Source organism: Sapajus apella, unplaced genomic scaffold (assembly GCF_009761245.1).
Source record: "Sapajus apella isolate SASKATOON/1434 unplaced genomic scaffold, GSC_monkey_1.0 scaffold202, whole genome shotgun sequence".
Classification (NCBI taxonomy): domain Eukaryota; kingdom Metazoa; phylum Chordata; class Mammalia; order Primates; family Cebidae; genus Sapajus; species Sapajus apella.
This window is the reverse complement of record NW_022437142.1, coordinates 12,750-29,922: the sequence shown is the minus strand read 5'-3', so window position 1 is coordinate 29,922 and position 17,173 is coordinate 12,750. Positions and strand designations below refer to the sequence as shown.

At 43.2% G+C, this 17,173-nt stretch overlaps 1 protein-coding gene across 3 annotated transcripts in view; it reads right to left on the bottom strand.

The window, feature by feature from the left end:
* The window catches only part of ZZEF1 (zinc finger ZZ-type and EF-hand domain containing 1), a 104,542-nt gene that overhangs the window by 75,550 nt on the left and 11,819 nt on the right, over positions 1-17,173 (bottom strand). For all 3 annotated transcript variants that reach the window (XM_032270031.1, XM_032270032.1, XM_032270030.1), the window contains exons 5-13: positions 16,824-17,002; positions 14,520-14,618; positions 11,767-11,858; positions 10,771-10,919; positions 6,302-6,413; positions 5,096-5,311; positions 3,914-4,014; positions 3,284-3,453; positions 2,565-2,698 (exon numbers count right to left, since the gene is read on the bottom strand). In XM_032270031.1, coding sequence (XP_032125922.1) covers positions 2,565-2,698; positions 3,284-3,453; positions 3,914-4,014; positions 5,096-5,311; positions 6,302-6,413; positions 10,771-10,919; positions 11,767-11,858; positions 14,520-14,618; positions 16,824-17,002 — 1,252 coding nt within the window. The remainder of the gene's footprint in view (positions 1-2,564; positions 2,699-3,283; positions 3,454-3,913; positions 4,015-5,095; positions 5,312-6,301; positions 6,414-10,770; positions 10,920-11,766; positions 11,859-14,519; positions 14,619-16,823; positions 17,003-17,173) is intronic.

Sequence of the window (17,173 nt, the reverse complement as noted above, 5' to 3'; positions counted from 1 at the left end):
TTGTATTTTAGTAAAGAGGGGTTTCACCATGTTGCCCAGGCTGGTCTCAAACTCCTGAGCTCTGGCAATCCGCACCCCTCGGCCTCCCAAAGTGCTGGGATTACAGGTGTGAGCCACCGCGCCTGGCTGACACATGCTGATATATGCTTTTTACCATTGGACATGCCATCCCCGGAGTAATAGTATCTCCTGAGGGTACCGTATCGGAAGACACTGAGGAGGTACCTGATGGAGAGAGAATCACTTAGCACTATATAAAAGGTTGGCTGTGCTATTTAACTTCTTAGCATGAGAAGACACCAATGTCATTCAACAAGTCGTGTGTCCTGTTTCTATTTTCTGTGTAGGAAACGTGCTAGGAAAATAATCATTTGCTCAGCTACCTGGTAAATGCTTGCACCAAACAAGCAGGATGGAGACCCACCCACCTACCAGTGATGCTGTCAAAGGTTATATAACTCACAATGTGAGAAGTGATTCCTCAAGCTGATATGCAAATTTTATATATAGCTGGAATATTATACAAACAAATATCCTTCCTCTTGTCTGAAACCTTCCTCAATCTCTTAGCCTCAACAGGATTTTCCTCTTGCATATGGAAGCAGTTTTTGCTTTTGGCAGGTGTCCCCAATTAGACTGCAGCCTTTTGCCATCAGGGACCACATTTTCCGCTTCTTTCATTCCCCTTCTTATTTACACATCCCAGTCTGCATCCCACAGACCACTTTCCTTATGTTTGCTCATTGGTTGTTGTAGTAGAAATGCCTTTTTAAAATGCTGTATCTAGTTTTCTTTGTCAAATTCTTTTAAATAATTCTATTAGTTGCTTGACTACACAGACATTAAAAAAAATCTATAATCATCTCCAAACAAAGAAATATTTGTTTTATTCTTTCCGATCATTATTTTTAACACTTCTTTTCCAAGTCCTACAGCACTAGCTAGGCCCTCCAACGCAACATCAAAGAGAAGCAATGAGTGGGCACCCTTGTCTTAGGCTCCATTGTGAAAGGAATACTTCCAGTAACCCACCATCAAATACACGGCTTACTACAGGTTCTGGATACACGCCCTTCACCAGATTAAAGGAATTTCCTTCTATTTCAGTTTGCTAAAGAAACCATATTGTTTCATTGTTTTAATCATTAGAATTTCATATTATTAAATTTTTTTCTGCATTTAGTGATACGTTTCTTTTCCTCTCTGATTTCATTTACAGATTCTCTACTGCTGAACCTTCACTGAATTTCCAGAGTAAATCCAACTTGGCCATAATTTTGTTTGTATGTTGTTGGACTGGTAAATTAATATTTCATTAGGGTTCTTCTATGTTCATAAGCAAGACTGGCCTATAATTTTGCTTTCTTGTACACATTTCTCTAATTTATCCCCTTGGTATACACATGTTTCCTGTATTTTACCATCATGGTAACACAGCAACCTCTAAAGTTCCTCTACCTAGGTGTTTTTGATGTGGCCTAGAGAGAAAAATTGTTTTGTTTTACATTATCATTAATATTTTTTCATGTATCATATTCATTTTCATATAGAAATACTTCCTTCAGAATTAAAAACCTGGATCTTTGTATAGGATATTGCATTTGGTAACACAGTGCTTATAAATACCAAAAGCATTTTTCACCCCCAGTACTAAGGTCTGAATAACACGAAGAAGTGATTTAGGATAGTGACAAGAACCATTTAGGACTAAAACTTGGTGACAATGGCCAGGTGAGTGGCTCATGCCTGTAGTCCCAGCACTTTAAGAAGCTAAAGTGGGTGGATCACTTGAGCCTTGGGCTTCAAGACCAGCCTGGGCAATATGGCAACACCCATCTCTACAAAAACTACAAAAATTAGTTAGGCAGCACCTGTAGACCCAGCTACTTGGGAGGCTGAGGTGGGAGAACTGCTTGAGCCCGGGAGGTCAAGAACCCAGTAAGCTGTGATGGTACCACTGTATTCCAGCCTGGGCAACAGAGCAAGAACCTATCTCCAAAAAAAAAAAAAAAAAAAAAAAAAAAGAACTTGGTATTATTTTTACAGATATTTACTAAAATATTTATGAATAAAATGTCAGCAATTTGCTTTGAACTCATAATGGGAAGGGGGGAAAGGAGGAAAGCGGGGGTGAGGTACGTTGTAGATAAAACAAGGTTATCCTGAGTTTGTAACTGTTGAAGCTACGTGACGGGTTTATTTGGGGGATGGGGGCATTCACTATACTATTTAGTTGGCTTTGGTATTTGTTTTGAATTTCCCTATAATAAAAAGTTAAAATGTTAAAAAGAAAGTATGATTGCAGGCAAGTCATAAAGATGAAGGAGACTACACTGTCACTTTGTGAGACATCAGATTATGAAATACAGATTGGGAATATCTGTCATCCCACTTCGAGTGGAGTGCCATGTCCTTAGAAATCTGTCCCACACAAAGCTCTGCATATAATATTAATAAACATAAGGGAAGTTGCAACAGACAATATATTCAGAGATTACAAAGCCTAACAAATTTCATCCTCACAGACTTCAGAAACTGAATCCAGGCTCTTAGTTAATAATTACCATCATGGTGAAGAGATGGTTCCGTCGGGTCTGCCGATTCGGAAAGAAGATGGCAGCCCCATTGAGAAGGGTATTCCTGACTTCTTCTTTTAATATCTCCATGGGCACAGAGTCTCCATCCACCCTGTCTACCACTGATAAAACAAACAACGGAATCAGCTTTCATACATTCCATCTATTCACGTATACAGCTGCGGGAACAAGCCTATAAATTCACTACTCTCCATTTTGTACTTAATAACAGAGCAAAGAAATATTTCTGTACAGGCCAGGCAGTATTAAAAAATTACTATTTTTTGCTTATATTTAACTAAAACAGAGACTGTATGTAGCAGTTTTTATGTCATTACTTCCCCATCCTTTTGAGACATAGTTTGGCAAAGCCTTAAATACAACTTCAGATGGCCATGAGTTTCATCCTCATTACGATCTCTCCCCCCATGTATCAGCCTCATCTCAGTAACTCAGTGGAAGTTAAGGCTCCATATAGTGCGACAGTAATGACTCTCAACGTAACATAGCTATAGATCTGAAACCAGGAGGAAGAGAAGTCAGTCGAGGAAGGAATAGATCCTGAACTCAAACTAGTAACTCCAAAGAGCATCAGGGAAACACTCATTTCTGACTCGCATCATCATAGGACACCCTTATTCTCTACAGCAAGAGGCCCCCAGGCTACCTACACAGGCTTGTATTAAAGAAAAAACCCAAATCCCTACCATCACACAAGTGTGTGTACAGCTCCTTGGCAGCCTCTACTCCTTTAGGGCTCTGGGTTGGAGCCTTTTCCTTCTCAGAAGCAGCCAGTACATCTCCCTGAAGCACGGAGAAGCAGCTCTGGAGGAGCTGCAGAAGCAGGGTTTGGGCAGAGACGCATTCTTCCCTTGGGCTACAGAAAGACCAAAAATATCAGAGAGCAAAAGGGCAAGTTGCATTTACTCTCCAAAGCCATACAGCTGTCTACAAAGGACTTTCCTCTAGGCATCAGGCTTGGTGAAAATAATGCCAACTGAGAGGAAGAAGGGTGGACCAGAAAGAACACTGTACTAGAAGTCTGAAAACAGACCCCACTGATTCTGTCCACTGTGGGGAAGGAGGCTCATGTGTGATCCTGTTTCTTCATCTGTAAAATGAGGACAGTACTGTAATACTTGACCTGCTTACAACTGCCTAAATAGAATATTTTATAGAAATCTGAGGTGTTATTTTCAATAATAACCAAATCTTTCAAATCACAACCATAAACACTGGTAGGAAGTAAAGAAAAAATTCGGAAAAAAAATCACCCTCTAATAGTAAAACTGTTTTCAGTTTATACTATTATCACCTTATAACAAATTCTGACTTACTTTTGCTTTAATTTACTGTAAAAATTCCAGAAGATCTGCAAATCAAGACCCGCAAAGTCCAGAAAAGATTTATATTTTAAGCCACTTTCCTTCTGCTGCACCTAAAAAATTATAAAGATCAGAAAAAAGAAAATTGAAAAATGCATTTAGAGAAATACTATAATGTCTCATTTACTTCTCATTGTAAAGGGATGAGGTGTCTCTACATGAGTGAGATTTTCATATTACTGATACTTACTCTTAGCTACAAAAAAGTTTGCTAACAACTATTTTTGGTTTGAAACTTTCTAAAATGTATGTGTGTGTTACATGTACATATGTGTGTATGTAAGTGTATAAACACACAAACACCCGCACACCCATGAACGCTCCTGACTTCCTAACACAGCACATAAGCCAGTCTTTCCTGGATGATCACTGTCCAGGACTTATGACAATACATTGAACCCTTCCCCACATGCGGGCTGAAAGGAATCAACTCTTCTGCAAGCATGCCTGTTATTTCCAGGCATCTCCTAACTTGCTCTTTCCTACTGTGATTGAAGGTCTGAATAACAAAGACAAAACAAACCTTATATAAATGAGTCACTGGCCTCTGAATGTGCCCTGAAGCAGAATGAATATCAAGAGCGACACTTGTACATTACACGAGAGAGGGCTCCACTCAGCTCCTGAGACTATGGTGATGGCTCTAAGAACCTTCCTTTGGGTGAGTTGTCACTGTGTTTTATTTATTTTTGAAAGTCAGTTTCAAAAAAGTCAGAAATCAAAAAATCACTTTTGATTTCAAATCCTGACATTACTTTAGTATTTTCAGTAAATAATGAGAATTCACCTAGATTTCAGCCGTAATTCTTCTAGGACTTAAAGAAAATGCAAATCCCATGAACGTGTTTGTTTGTTTCCCTGTGGCATCGACAGCCAGGGATCTTGAGGCTGTGTCTACAGGTCTACTCCGGGAGCAGTCACAGCAACGGCCACAAGCCACTCAGTCCCTCACTGACCGATGCCAAGGATCCCCAACATCTCGCTTCCCTCAGCTTCTGAATGTCTGGGCAGCAGCACAATGCCTGTCCGACTGGCTCTGGCAGGGGCAGGTTTTATCAGCGGGTGTTTATGTCTCTTAATACCGTCACTCGTTTTTCCTAAAGGAATGCAGTCTAACAACTGAGGGAGCCCTACCAGGTCATGGGCGAGCTGCTGGATAAACTGAAGGGTCTTGAGGAGCAGCGTGGCCCCACACACACTCTCCTCTGTGTCCTTTCTGCAGTGTGCACAGGTGACGCTCTGTTCTGCTTCTGCTCTTGCAGGCCGGAGGTACCCACTGATGCTCAAGCCTTGCACTCCCAGGCGCTCTGCTGACTCCTGACGGGTACAGAGGAACTTCACCATCAAATACTGGAAAAGACAAGACAGACTTCAAGAGAAGAACTCAGACTCCATGAATACTGATAAAAGAGGGAAGGTCTTCCTATGACTTTCCTAATTTATGAGGGAACACTATGCTCAGAACTAGGGGCACAAACTTTAAGTCCAGCATTTGCAGGAACAGAAAAGAATACAATACGAATGCTGAATCAAGTTGGGTTTGGGTCAAGATCACAGTAGGGGAAATAGCATCATAACTCCCTCTTTGAGGCAAAAACAGGAAAAGAGAGCATGAATAAAAGTATGTTTGCTCTGTGGCAATCATTTTGAAAAAAAAAAAATCAGATACATGACGAAAACAGACAATGGCCTACACCTCAAAGCCCCCAAATGATACATGAACCCCCATGCTAGAAACCCAGGAAAACAGTCCTGTCTACTCAAATCTAAGCCCATTTTCCAAACCCGACTTCCATGCAAACTACCTGCTTCTTACAGTAAAAGTTCTTTGAAGGGCCTTTCAGAACACACTACCCAACTGCATAAATATTTACCGAGCACCTACTATTACATGCCCTTAAGAGAGTTCCTAATTCTCCTATGTGAGCCTGAGATTGACATCCAAGGTTTAGGAAAAAAATCAGTAGTCAAATAATGGCTGGTCCTTTCTATGGAAACATCTCTCTCTCAAGTTTATGTCTATGTTCTCACTATTCCCTCGGCCCGAGAGGCCCTCCTCCACACACTGTAGCCTGGCTAGATGATGACTCAGTTGATCTCCAGCATTTGGCATCACACCACCTTTCCTGAGAGGCTTTCGAGTTAAATCTTTTTCCCCTGGGTGCCAACAGCCCTCTGTGTCTCCCTTTTTCATAGCTCATATCACACTGTCTTACACGTCCATCTCCTACAGGGTGTGAACTCCCTGAAGGTCGATGTGCCTCTGGGGTTCCAGCGTTCACCGCTCAATAAACACAGAACACAAGGAGGGGGGTGGGCAAACAACTCACTAATGCTTACTTTAGCAACTCTGCACTGTTGCAGCTTGACATCTGCTTCGTCCCATTCTTCCTCCAGTTCAAACCAGCCAATAGGATCATCCTCTCCAAGGTCATCAGATGAGCAACCAATCCTGTAAAGACAAGAGTATTCACAAAACATTTTCTCATTTCAAAACTTCTCAAGGGTCTAACAAATACAGTATTATCTAAGTGGCATGTAACTTGTATCTGTAGTCTGTCAATTAATAGTCAATTAATAGTCGAGAGCTGGGTGTGGCACCTGGTACCCTGTGAACACATGAAACGATTTAATATTTCCTTTCCATTGCTCAGTCTCCTTCTCCATGAACTGGGAACTACATCAACCCCAAACCTTAGTTCCCAAATCTGGGAACTAAGGAGAAAGTCTGCTTCTCTCGACAACTGGCTCATCTGAAGAACAAGACAGGAACTCGGGCATCTTGGATGAGATGTTCAGGAGTAAGGTACAATGCAACAGCTGGCATGTGCTTCTGGAAGGTATCAGAAAAGAGGCAGGCTTGTTTTTCTTTCCCTAGCTCTGGCTAACATGTTTATGAACAGCCTGAGGTTTGGGTCACTTGCCGTAGCTGATGGGTAAAAGTGTGAGGGCTTTCAGATCCTGGAGCTCCAAAAAACAAAAACCTCAGCCTTCACAGGCCTCAGTATTTGTGTCTGTTTCTTAAGAAGTCCTTTCAGAAAAACAGTACAGCCTTGAGGCTGAAGAAATATCACTGTATGCCACTTCTTTTTAGAAGCCGGATAATTACATGCTACTCCCTCAGGAATTAAATAAATAAGAAGCGCCAGGCACGATGGCTCATGCCTGTAATCCCAGCACTTTGGGAGGTTGAGGAGGGTGGATCACTTGAGGTCACGAGTTTGAGACCAGCCTGGCTAACATGGTAAACCTCATTTCTACTAAATATACAAAACGTTAGCTGGGCATGGTGGTGCACACCTGTAATCCCAGCTACTCGGGAGGCCGAGGTGGGGAAATCACTTGAACCCAGGAGGCAGAAGTTGCAGTGAGCCAAGATTGTGCCATTGCACTCCGGCCTGGGTGACAAAGCGAGACTACATCTCAAAAAAAAAAAAAAAAAAAAAAAAAGTAAAAATAAATAAATATACAAATAAATAAGGAGAAAAAGAGCAGTTTTGCAAATAGCATTCCTAAAACTGTACACTATTCGGTCTGTGATGCAGCCACCAGGCTGGCAACACGTCAGGATTCTGTATTGGTGAGACCACCAAAAAGGGGAAAGTATGGCAGGAAAACAATCCAGGGTAAGTTCTGTCACAGAGAAGACAAATGTCCCTTTTTTTTTTTTTTGAGATGGAGTCTTGCTCTGTCACCCAGGCTAGAGTGCAGTGGCGCAATCTCAGCTCACCGCAGTCTCCACCTTCAGAGTTCAAGCAATTCTCCTGCCTCAGCCTCCCAAATAGCTGGGGTTACAGGCGCCTGCTACCACGCCGGGCTAATTTGTTTGTATTTTTAGTAGAGAGAGGGTTTCACCATATTGGCGAGGCTGGTTTCGAACTCCTGACCTCAAGTGATCCGCCCGCACTGGCCTCCCAAAGTGCTGAGATTACAGGTGTGAGCCATCCAGCCTGGCAAAATGTCCCTTCTTCATGTAAGTCTTTCTTGGCATAAACCTTTCATGATATAGTTAACCCTAATGGGAAATGGTATTCTCTTAACCCAAAACCATGTCAATAAGTTTCATCAATAGCATAAGCTTGAAGATTTTTTAATCTACTCTTTGGGAGTGGTCAAGAACATCTTGGAGGCTGGGCGCGGTGGCTCACGCCTGTAATCCTAGCACTTTGGGAGGCCGAGGTGGGTGGATCACCTGAGGTCAGGGATTCAAGACCAGCCTGGCCATCATGGTGAAACCCCATCTCTAAAAAAAAAAAGAAGAAAAAAAAAAAAAAAAAATTAAAAATGTGCGTTTTTTTTTTTTTTTTAAGACAGGGTTTCACCATGTTGGTCACGCCGGTCTTAAACTCCCGACCTCAGGTGATCTGCCCGCCTTGGCCTCCAAAGTGCTTGTATTACAGACGTGAGCCACCACACCCAGCCAAAAAAAATGTGCATTTCAACTGAACAAATTTGGATGACTGAAGTGTCTGATATTCGGTGAGTTTTTCAACCAAGAGTATTGCAGAGAGGCTCATCAAACCTTTGTCAGGAATGCTGCTAAAGGAATTACGGCAAAAAGAGTGAATTATTCCTAGATCCTCACGATTTCAAGTGTGGTTCACAGACAGGTAGCATTAGCATCACCAGAGAGCCTGTTAGAAATCAAGGCCTCAGGCCCCACTCAGAACCCCTGAATCAGAATCTGCATTTTCACAAATTCCCTAGCTGATGTGCATGCACACTGAAGCTCAAGCAGTACAGCAACAGATGCCATTAAAAGGCTTCTGTTAACACCAGCAATCCATTATCCCTGACATAACATAGTGTTAATAACGGGCATGTTCAGAGCGTCAGCTCCTTGAGTTTTTTGTTGTTGTTTCTTTATTTTTTTTCTTGCCTAAGCTCGAGTTTTAACTCACTAGTAGCAATAAGGGAGAAAACCTTCTCCAAGAGGGGCACCAGTGACTCATGTGGCCACATCCGACAGATCCACTTTTAGACTTTATCTTCTGACTTCTGGGTCACATCTGACAGCACTGCCCATTCCCTCCTCCTCAAACACTATTTCCCCTTGGCTTCATGAGGACACAGCTTTCCTTCATGAGGCCCTGGCTTTCCTGCTGCTTCTCTGGCTGCGTTTTCCTTATTGCCCCTTAAAGCCTGGTGTGTCTCATGTTGACCTAAGTTCTCTTCTCTTTCCATTCACATACTCTTGCAGAATAACCTCTTCTATTTCTACATTTTAATTAATTAATTAATTTATTTATTTTTGAGACAGGATCTCACTCTGTCACCAGGCAGGAGTGCAGTGGCATGAAGATAGCTCATTGCAGCCTCAATCTCCAGGGCTCAAGGGATCCTCCCACCTCAGCCTTCCCAGTAGCTGGGATTACAAGCACGTGCTACTACGCCCAGCTAATTTTTATATTTTTTAGAGACAGGGGTCTCACTATGTTGCCCAGGCTAGTCTCGACCCCCTGGCCTACCAAAATGCTGGGATTACATGCATGAGCCACTGCCCTTGGCCTATTTTCTACATTTCAAATTATCGTTGAAATGTCTCTTATCAGCACAAACTTCTCTTCCAGGATCCTGACCTGTTTATCCAGTTGGCTACTCAACCTCAAACGTTTCTCAGAACTTCAAATTCATCAGAACGAAATCTGAGCTCATCATCTTCCCCACAGTCATGTTTTTCCCCATCATAAGAAAGGAACTACCAATTTCCCCACCTGCTAAAGCCAAAAGCCAGGACTCACTGCCGATGACGCTTTTTTCCCTCTCCTGCTCTACATTCAGTCAGTCACCAGGTCCTGCTGCTTTTCCCTTCTAGTGGTCTCCTGGTCCGCATCTCTCCGTTGCTGCTGCTGCTGTAGCAGAGGCCACCCACACCTCTGGCTTCCTAGGCGGTGAGTGACAACCTCCTCCCAGCCCAGCTGCCTCCAGACTTGCTGTCCTGCAGTCCATACTACACGCTATGTGATCCTGAACGTGCTTCTACAGCACACATTTGAGCTCCTTGCTTTTCTGGAAATGCCTCAGCACATCCCTCACACGATGCTTTAAGGATAAAGTCTAAACCCTGAAACAGAGACCCTTCCCAGCTTTCCAGCTGCATCCCTCACCACCCTCCACGTCCAGGTATTCTCAGCAACGCGGGACCTGCCAGTTCCTTGAATGTGCCATGCTTCACCTCTGGGCCCATGAAGCTGCCCTCTCTGCGTAGAACATTATCCTGCCTCTTCCAGTGGCCGATCAACTCCAACTCATCCTTCATAAACAGCATAACACCACTTGCTCCAGAAAGCTGTCTCTGATCAGGGGAGCTGCTCTGCCCTTTCTACCTTACAGAGCATTCATAACATTGTTGATACTGTAAGTTTTCCTATCTGTCTTCTGAGCTCAACAGTAAGCTATATAAAGCAAGAACTGTGCCAATTTCCTCATTACGGTATCTTCAGCATCTAGCATCAGGCCTGGCATACAGTAGGTACTTAATGAATATTTTTGTTAAAAGCAGGAATGGAGAAGGGGAGCTGGGGCAATGGCTGAAGACCGCAGAGACCGCAGGCTGTCTACAATTCAAGCATGGATCATTACCCAGCCACTGTGAAGATGTGTGCCCCTGGTCACAAAAGGGACTGAGTAACAGGCTATGAACAAATTAACATACACATCTTCATATATGCTGCTAGAAAGCAATGAATGCTCACAGCCACTGAGATGGATCAGTGGCACTTTTTCTATGAAGACAAGAAAGCACAGTTCACCAATAAGAGCATGAATACTTTCTGATTAACTACAAATATTTCTGTTCTGCTTCTTACCTGCTTTTTACGAACTGCCTAAGCTCCTGAAGCTTCCATTTGTCATATTTTGCAAACCTTTTGAAGTGTTCTTCTGCATAAAATTTATCAGAAGATGAGTTATAGGCAAATACCAACCCACACTGGGCACCAATGCCACCACGTCGAACCTGGAAACAGAGATTAGGATGAAGTCTATCAAACGGTTATAAAAGCTCTGGGGCTGTTTTGTTTCCAGCATGGTTAAATTCAAACAGGTTAAAGCAAAACCAAAACCAGACCAATGAGTAATACTCCATATATTAAGCCATGAAAAAATGAAAAAGCTGTTTCCCAAGAAAGGCTCCTTAACTTTCTCAATCCTCATATTCTCACCATTTCAAAGGTTTACCAGCTATCCATCTTTGTGTCCCTGCCCTCTGCTACAGGCTTGACAAAGAGTTGAGAATCATTAAATGTTCAATGAGAAACCAATGACATGGGCAGCTACAGATCTGACTTGACTTAAAAAAAAAAAAAGGCGCCGGGCGTGGTGGTTCACGCCTGTAATCCCAGCACTTTGGGAGGCTGAGGTGGGTGGATCACTTGAGGTCAGGAGTTTGAGACCAGCCTGGCCAACATGGTGAAACCTCATCTTTGAAAACAAAAAATAAAAATTAAAAAATTAAAAAATTAAAAAAAAGGCAAACACCAATGAAATGGCCTTCTGAAATGTAACACTACTATTTAAAAAGGTAACATTCAATAATAACTTAATTGTACAAGTAAAAATAACTAAAAGAGTGTAGCTGGATTGTTTATAACACAGACTAAATGGCTGAGGGAATGGGTAGCTCATCCCCATTCTCCACGATTATTTCACATTACATGCCTGTATCAAAACATCTCACGCACCCCACAAATATATGCACCTACTAATACCCACAAAAATTAAAAACAAAACAAAAAATGAAACAAAAAAATTAAAAACAATACAAAAGAAGGAACGTTGCTTAAAGAAGGTGGCACGAGAATTACCATAATTCTTATCTGTGTAACTTGGAAGGCAGATTCAGTTCCTGTAGAAAAAATAGTGCTTGCTCTGGTTTTTCCAGTCTCTGTAAGAAAACCTGAAAAAAGGAAAAACTCTAGTTAGGTAACTAACTGATTTTTATAGCCCTAAGAACTAAGATCAACAGAAACATACCATATCCTTTGAGGCAGGGGGGTAATCAGTCTATCTGATATCTTCATGAAAATTAGAGAAAAATTTCCTCTTTGGACAGAGGCAACCCCAATGATAAACGGTTAGGTAAGCAGAAACTGACCAGGTATTACTTCCTCAGGGCACAATCTCCTGCACCTCACAGGTAGCCCTGCTCTCAGGTAACAATAAGAAAATAAATGTTTATAAAACAAGCCAAAGAGACAAAAGACTGGGCAATCATCTTCCTGAGCCACACCTACAACCATGGCTGACAGCTGACTGGGCTGATGAAGCCTAATGGCTTACAGCCTAAGAAAGGGATTAGTTAGCTTCTACGACACTTTGTCAGGAAAGTGTATGAAAGGCTTTGAAATGTGCAAAAGAAAAGGATCACTGGGTGTCCTGCCCAGTCACACTCTTTAGGTCATCTCTACCTTTTGTGGTCTCTAAGCTATTGCACAGTTCTGTAAGTTGTAGAATACTGGTAGTGATGCACATGATTCTTGTCCACAGAAATAAACACTGTGTTCTGTGGAAATGTTGCTGATCGTTTCCTATGGATACTGACCAATATCATATCTATTTGTAGATTCATTTTAGCATCCCTAGTAGTCTATATATATTTTATGAATTCTCCTTATAACGGTTTGTAGCATCTTATTGGTTCCCTCTAATGAGGGAACAAACAAAACAAAAATTAATGAGCTAAATAGTCTGGGCCAGGCACGGTGGCTCATGCCTGTAATCCTAGCACTTTGGGAGGCTGAGGCCGGTGGATCACTTGAGCCTGGGAGTTCAAAACTAGCCTGAGCAGCATGGTGAGACCCCATTTCTAACAACAACAACAACAACAAAAATCAAGCCGGGTGTGGTGGCTCACGCCTGTAATTTCAGCACTTTGGGAAGCAGAGGCCGGTGGATCACTTGAGGTCAGGAGTAAAGACCAACCTGGCTAATATGGTTAGAGAAAACAGGTGTGTGCCACCTGCTTTTAGTAGAGATCTCTACTAAAAACACAAAATTCGCTGGGTGTGGTGGCACACACCTGTAATCCCAGCTACTCGGGAGGATGAGGCAGGAGAATCGCTTGAACCCGGGAGGCGGAGGTTGCAGTGAGCCAAGATCGCACCATCGCACTCTGGCCAGCCTGGGCGGCAGAGTTAGACTCCGTCTCAGAAAAAAAAAAAAAAAAATCAGCCGGGCATGGTAGTGCACACCTGCAATCCTAGCTACTTGGGATGCCGAGATGGGAGAATCACTTGAGCCTGAGAGGTGAGGGTTGCAGGGGGCTATCATCACACCACTACACTCCAGCCTGGGCGCTAACACTACCTCCTCCCAGCCCCACCCACTTTGGATGGCAGGTGCATCACAGCCAGCCATGGCCTTCAGTGTGGCTGGAGACGGGCCCAGTGAAGAAAACGTTTCTGCAGAGGCTGAGCTGCTCAGGGAAGACCGTAGGGAAACAATCCTGTTTAAGCACCTACGGCTGCAGAGGAGCACGGAGGAGAGGAGGTGCAGTTGGGAAAAGCGTATTCTCCCAGGGTCTGGACTCCACGAGTGCTGAGAATGGATACAGGAAACAGGACAGAGAAGAGGCAACCACTCAGAGTATGTGAGGACCCGGTGCTGGAAGGAAAGCTGAAGAGAACCAGTCACAAAGCAGCAAGGCCGGTCCCTTCAATGTCTGATCATTGCTGAACATTCTACCTTCTCTAGCGAATCAGCAAGATTCAAAGCAAACCAGTGAGAAGAAAAGGGACACAGCAGGACAGTAATGAGGCCAACAAGATGGATGAGAAAGAGACTCACAGACACCCCCAAGATAACAGAGCCTCCAGCAAAGTTGAAAAGCACATCAGCAATTATTATGTGGACATTAGCCTTCCTCCAGACACTCAAATACAGATCAGCTGTATCTGGTAATACGCTTCTTTGTTTTGTTTTTTTGAAACAAGAGTCTCACTCTGTCACCCAGGCTGGAGGGCAGGGGTGCAATCTCGGCTCACTGCAACCTCCACCTCCTGGGTTCAAGCTATTCTCATGCCTCAGCCTCTCAAGCAGCTGGGATTACAGGTGCCCTGCCACCACTACCAGCTAACTTTTGTAGTTTTTTATTGGAGATGGGGTTTCACCATGTTGACCAGGCTGGTCTTAAACTCCTAAGTGCTGGGATGAGAGGCATGAGCCACCGCGCCCGGCCTGGAGACACCCCTCTTAAAGGATGTTTTCAGTAGTAGAGTGCAACTGATCCGCTGAGTTTCCCACTACCTGAAGATAAAACAATGGAAAGACAACTGGAACTGAAAAAAACGATTAAAAAAACAACGGTAACTTTTTATATTCCAAGAGAAAGAATCCTTGCTTTTCAAAACTTCAGCGTCTCAAATACTTCTAAGTTGTTATAGGTCATTGACACCTAGGCAGATTACAACTAAACCACACAAGCTGTTCCAGAACCACGGCCAACGGAAAAACAACCTAAAGTTGAAGACTGTACACCTCCAACATTTCAAAGCCCAGTGTGCTTTCACACAGCTGACTACTGTCTACTGAGCTCACTCGAAACAGACCCCCCACTCACCATCCCTAGTCCACGGTTCAACAAGGAGGTTTTCAGGTCCAGACTTCTCTTCTTTTCCTTTGACATCACATGCCTGAAGAGTCAACTGGAGAGGTTTACCTGACCAAAGAAAAGAAAGAGCGAGCCTTAAGTGAACACGTGAAGAACTGAAAACTAGCAGGCCTATCTGTGGAAATAGTCCTGTGGCTACCAGGACTGCTAACTAAAAATCTCCCTGTGTAAAAGCTGAAACAGAGCAGTCACACTAGACAAAGGCTGGCACCCTCCCTCTGTGCTTTCCTGAAAGAGACAAAGTACAGCTTGTGTCCCTGAGTGATTCCAAAGACAGCTTTCTAAAACAGCCATTGTTCTGGAAAAAGGACATCACAAGATACAGGTTGATAACACAGATTAAACACATTGGGGCAGGGGGTGATTCCTAAAATACTGTTTTGCAGTCAATAATTAACTTTATTGCAACTGCATTTAAATATATATATATATATATATTTAGATCTTGTTTATTTAAATAATCTCTTCAAGCAAAATTTCATTTCAAGAATGAGAAAAAACTTTTTCAGAACACTTGGCTTTGGCAAAAAAAGAATACCTATATTTATATATATATATAAATCATCTTTTGCTATGATGATCTGAAATGTTTTCCTTTTGTTTTAGTAATATAATGAATACCCGTTCACCTCTGATATGACCTAGAACTAGAACATGACCCCTAGGCATACCTTCCTATCCACTGCTCCTTGCCTGAATAACCATTCATCTGAATTCCATTCAGCTTCCAAACACTACCTGCTATACCTCCCATCCAGCCATGCCTACTCTGGACTGTTCACCAGCGTCAGCCGCCACCACCCAAAAATAGACCTTTCAAAATTTAGGGGAGAAACTAGATTTACAGGACATTAATTGTCTAACTTTAAAATTTCAAGAGGCAAAAGAAAAAAAAATTAAATAGGCTGGGCATTGTGGCTCATGCCTATAATCCCAGCATTTTGGGAGGCTGAGGTGGGAGAACTGCTTGAGTCCAGGAGTTTGAGACCACCCTAGCCAACACATGGAGAGCTCATTTCCACAAAATTTTTTTTTGAATTAGCTAGGCATGGTGGCACATGCCTATAGTCCCAGCTACTCAGGAGGCTGAGGCGAGAGGATCACTTGAACCTGGAAGGTGGAGGTTGCAGTGGGCTGAAATTATGCCACTGCACTCCAACCTGGGTGACAGAGTGGGACCCTGTCTCAAACAAACAAAAATAAAAACATAAGTCATTAAGTCATTCATATTAAGACAATGGTACAAACGTCATGGCAGAGGCCAGGTGTGGTGGCTCACACCTGTAGTCCCAGCATTTTAAGAGGCCAAGGTGGGAGGATTGCTTCAGCCTAGGAGTTCAAGACCAGCCTGGGCAACATAGTGAGACCCCATCTCTACAAAAGAATGTTAAAAATTAACCAGTTATGGTGGCATGCACCTGTAGTCCAAGTACTTGGGACAGTGATGCAGGAGAATCGCTGGAACCTGGGAAGTCAAGGCTACAGTGAGCCGTGATCATGCCACTGCACTCCGGTCTGTGCAACAGTGCACGACTCTCTCAAAAAAAAAAAAAAAAAAAAGGCAGAAATATCACAGTAATATTGTGCAAAGATGAGACCTAATACCATACATTGTGGAGTCCAAGAAGGTTGTGCTCGCAGGAGGAGGTGTTGTACTACAGTCCTCTGGGAGTAACTTTACGGGCTCCTGTGTTGAGAAGGATTACAAGGCCCCATTCTGGCTTAGTAGAAATGTGCTCATATGAATTACTGCTAGGCCCAGGAGGGGAAAGCAGTGGCAGACACGTGTGCAAATCCTTCAGAGCAGCTATGATGGGAAGGCAGAGGGATGCATCTAAGACAAAGATCCCTTTGCACCATACCGTTGCCACTTCCTCCCTCTGACAGATAAGAACTACTCCCACCCTGCTGGCCTACATCATGAGATACTTTGGTACTTCACCAAAGATGGCTGTGTTCAAATGGCCACCAGATCTGAATAATTTTGCAAGCAGACGGTGGAGTACAGCCCTGTGGACACTCAAGCGCCCTCTTCTGGTGATACTGTCATAACATAAATGAACCAAAATCCCCCTTCTCCCTGCCAATCCTAGTAAGGTCCAATACTCAGAGGATACATTCATCCAGGAATCATGGTACAACTACAACAACCCAGAGAGATGAGAAGGTACCAGGAGGTCACATGGTGAAGAACAGCTTTACGGTGTGTCCACTGTTGGCACTTCTGTCACCCCCATGTTTTACCATATTTACCGTATTTGAGGAGCAGGTTCTGTCTGACTGACGCCATGGACAAGAGGAGGGATGAGGCATCGTACTGTGTGTCCAGATGGTCAGTGATGGTGCACAGAGAGCTCATCACTTTGGCAACACTTCCTCTTGCGAGTGCAAAAGCCAGAAGAGTCAGTTCTACCTCTGGGGTAGAACAGCAGCTGTAAAGAAAGAGCAACAACATTTCACTTAACATGAAAAAATCCAGGTCGCTCAAACCCCATGTAAAAAGTGATCACCACAAGTAACATTAACCTGCCATATGCCTTCTACAGGTTTATCAGAAATATTTTTCAAAATCCTTAAGATAACCTAAGGAAAGACTAAATCAA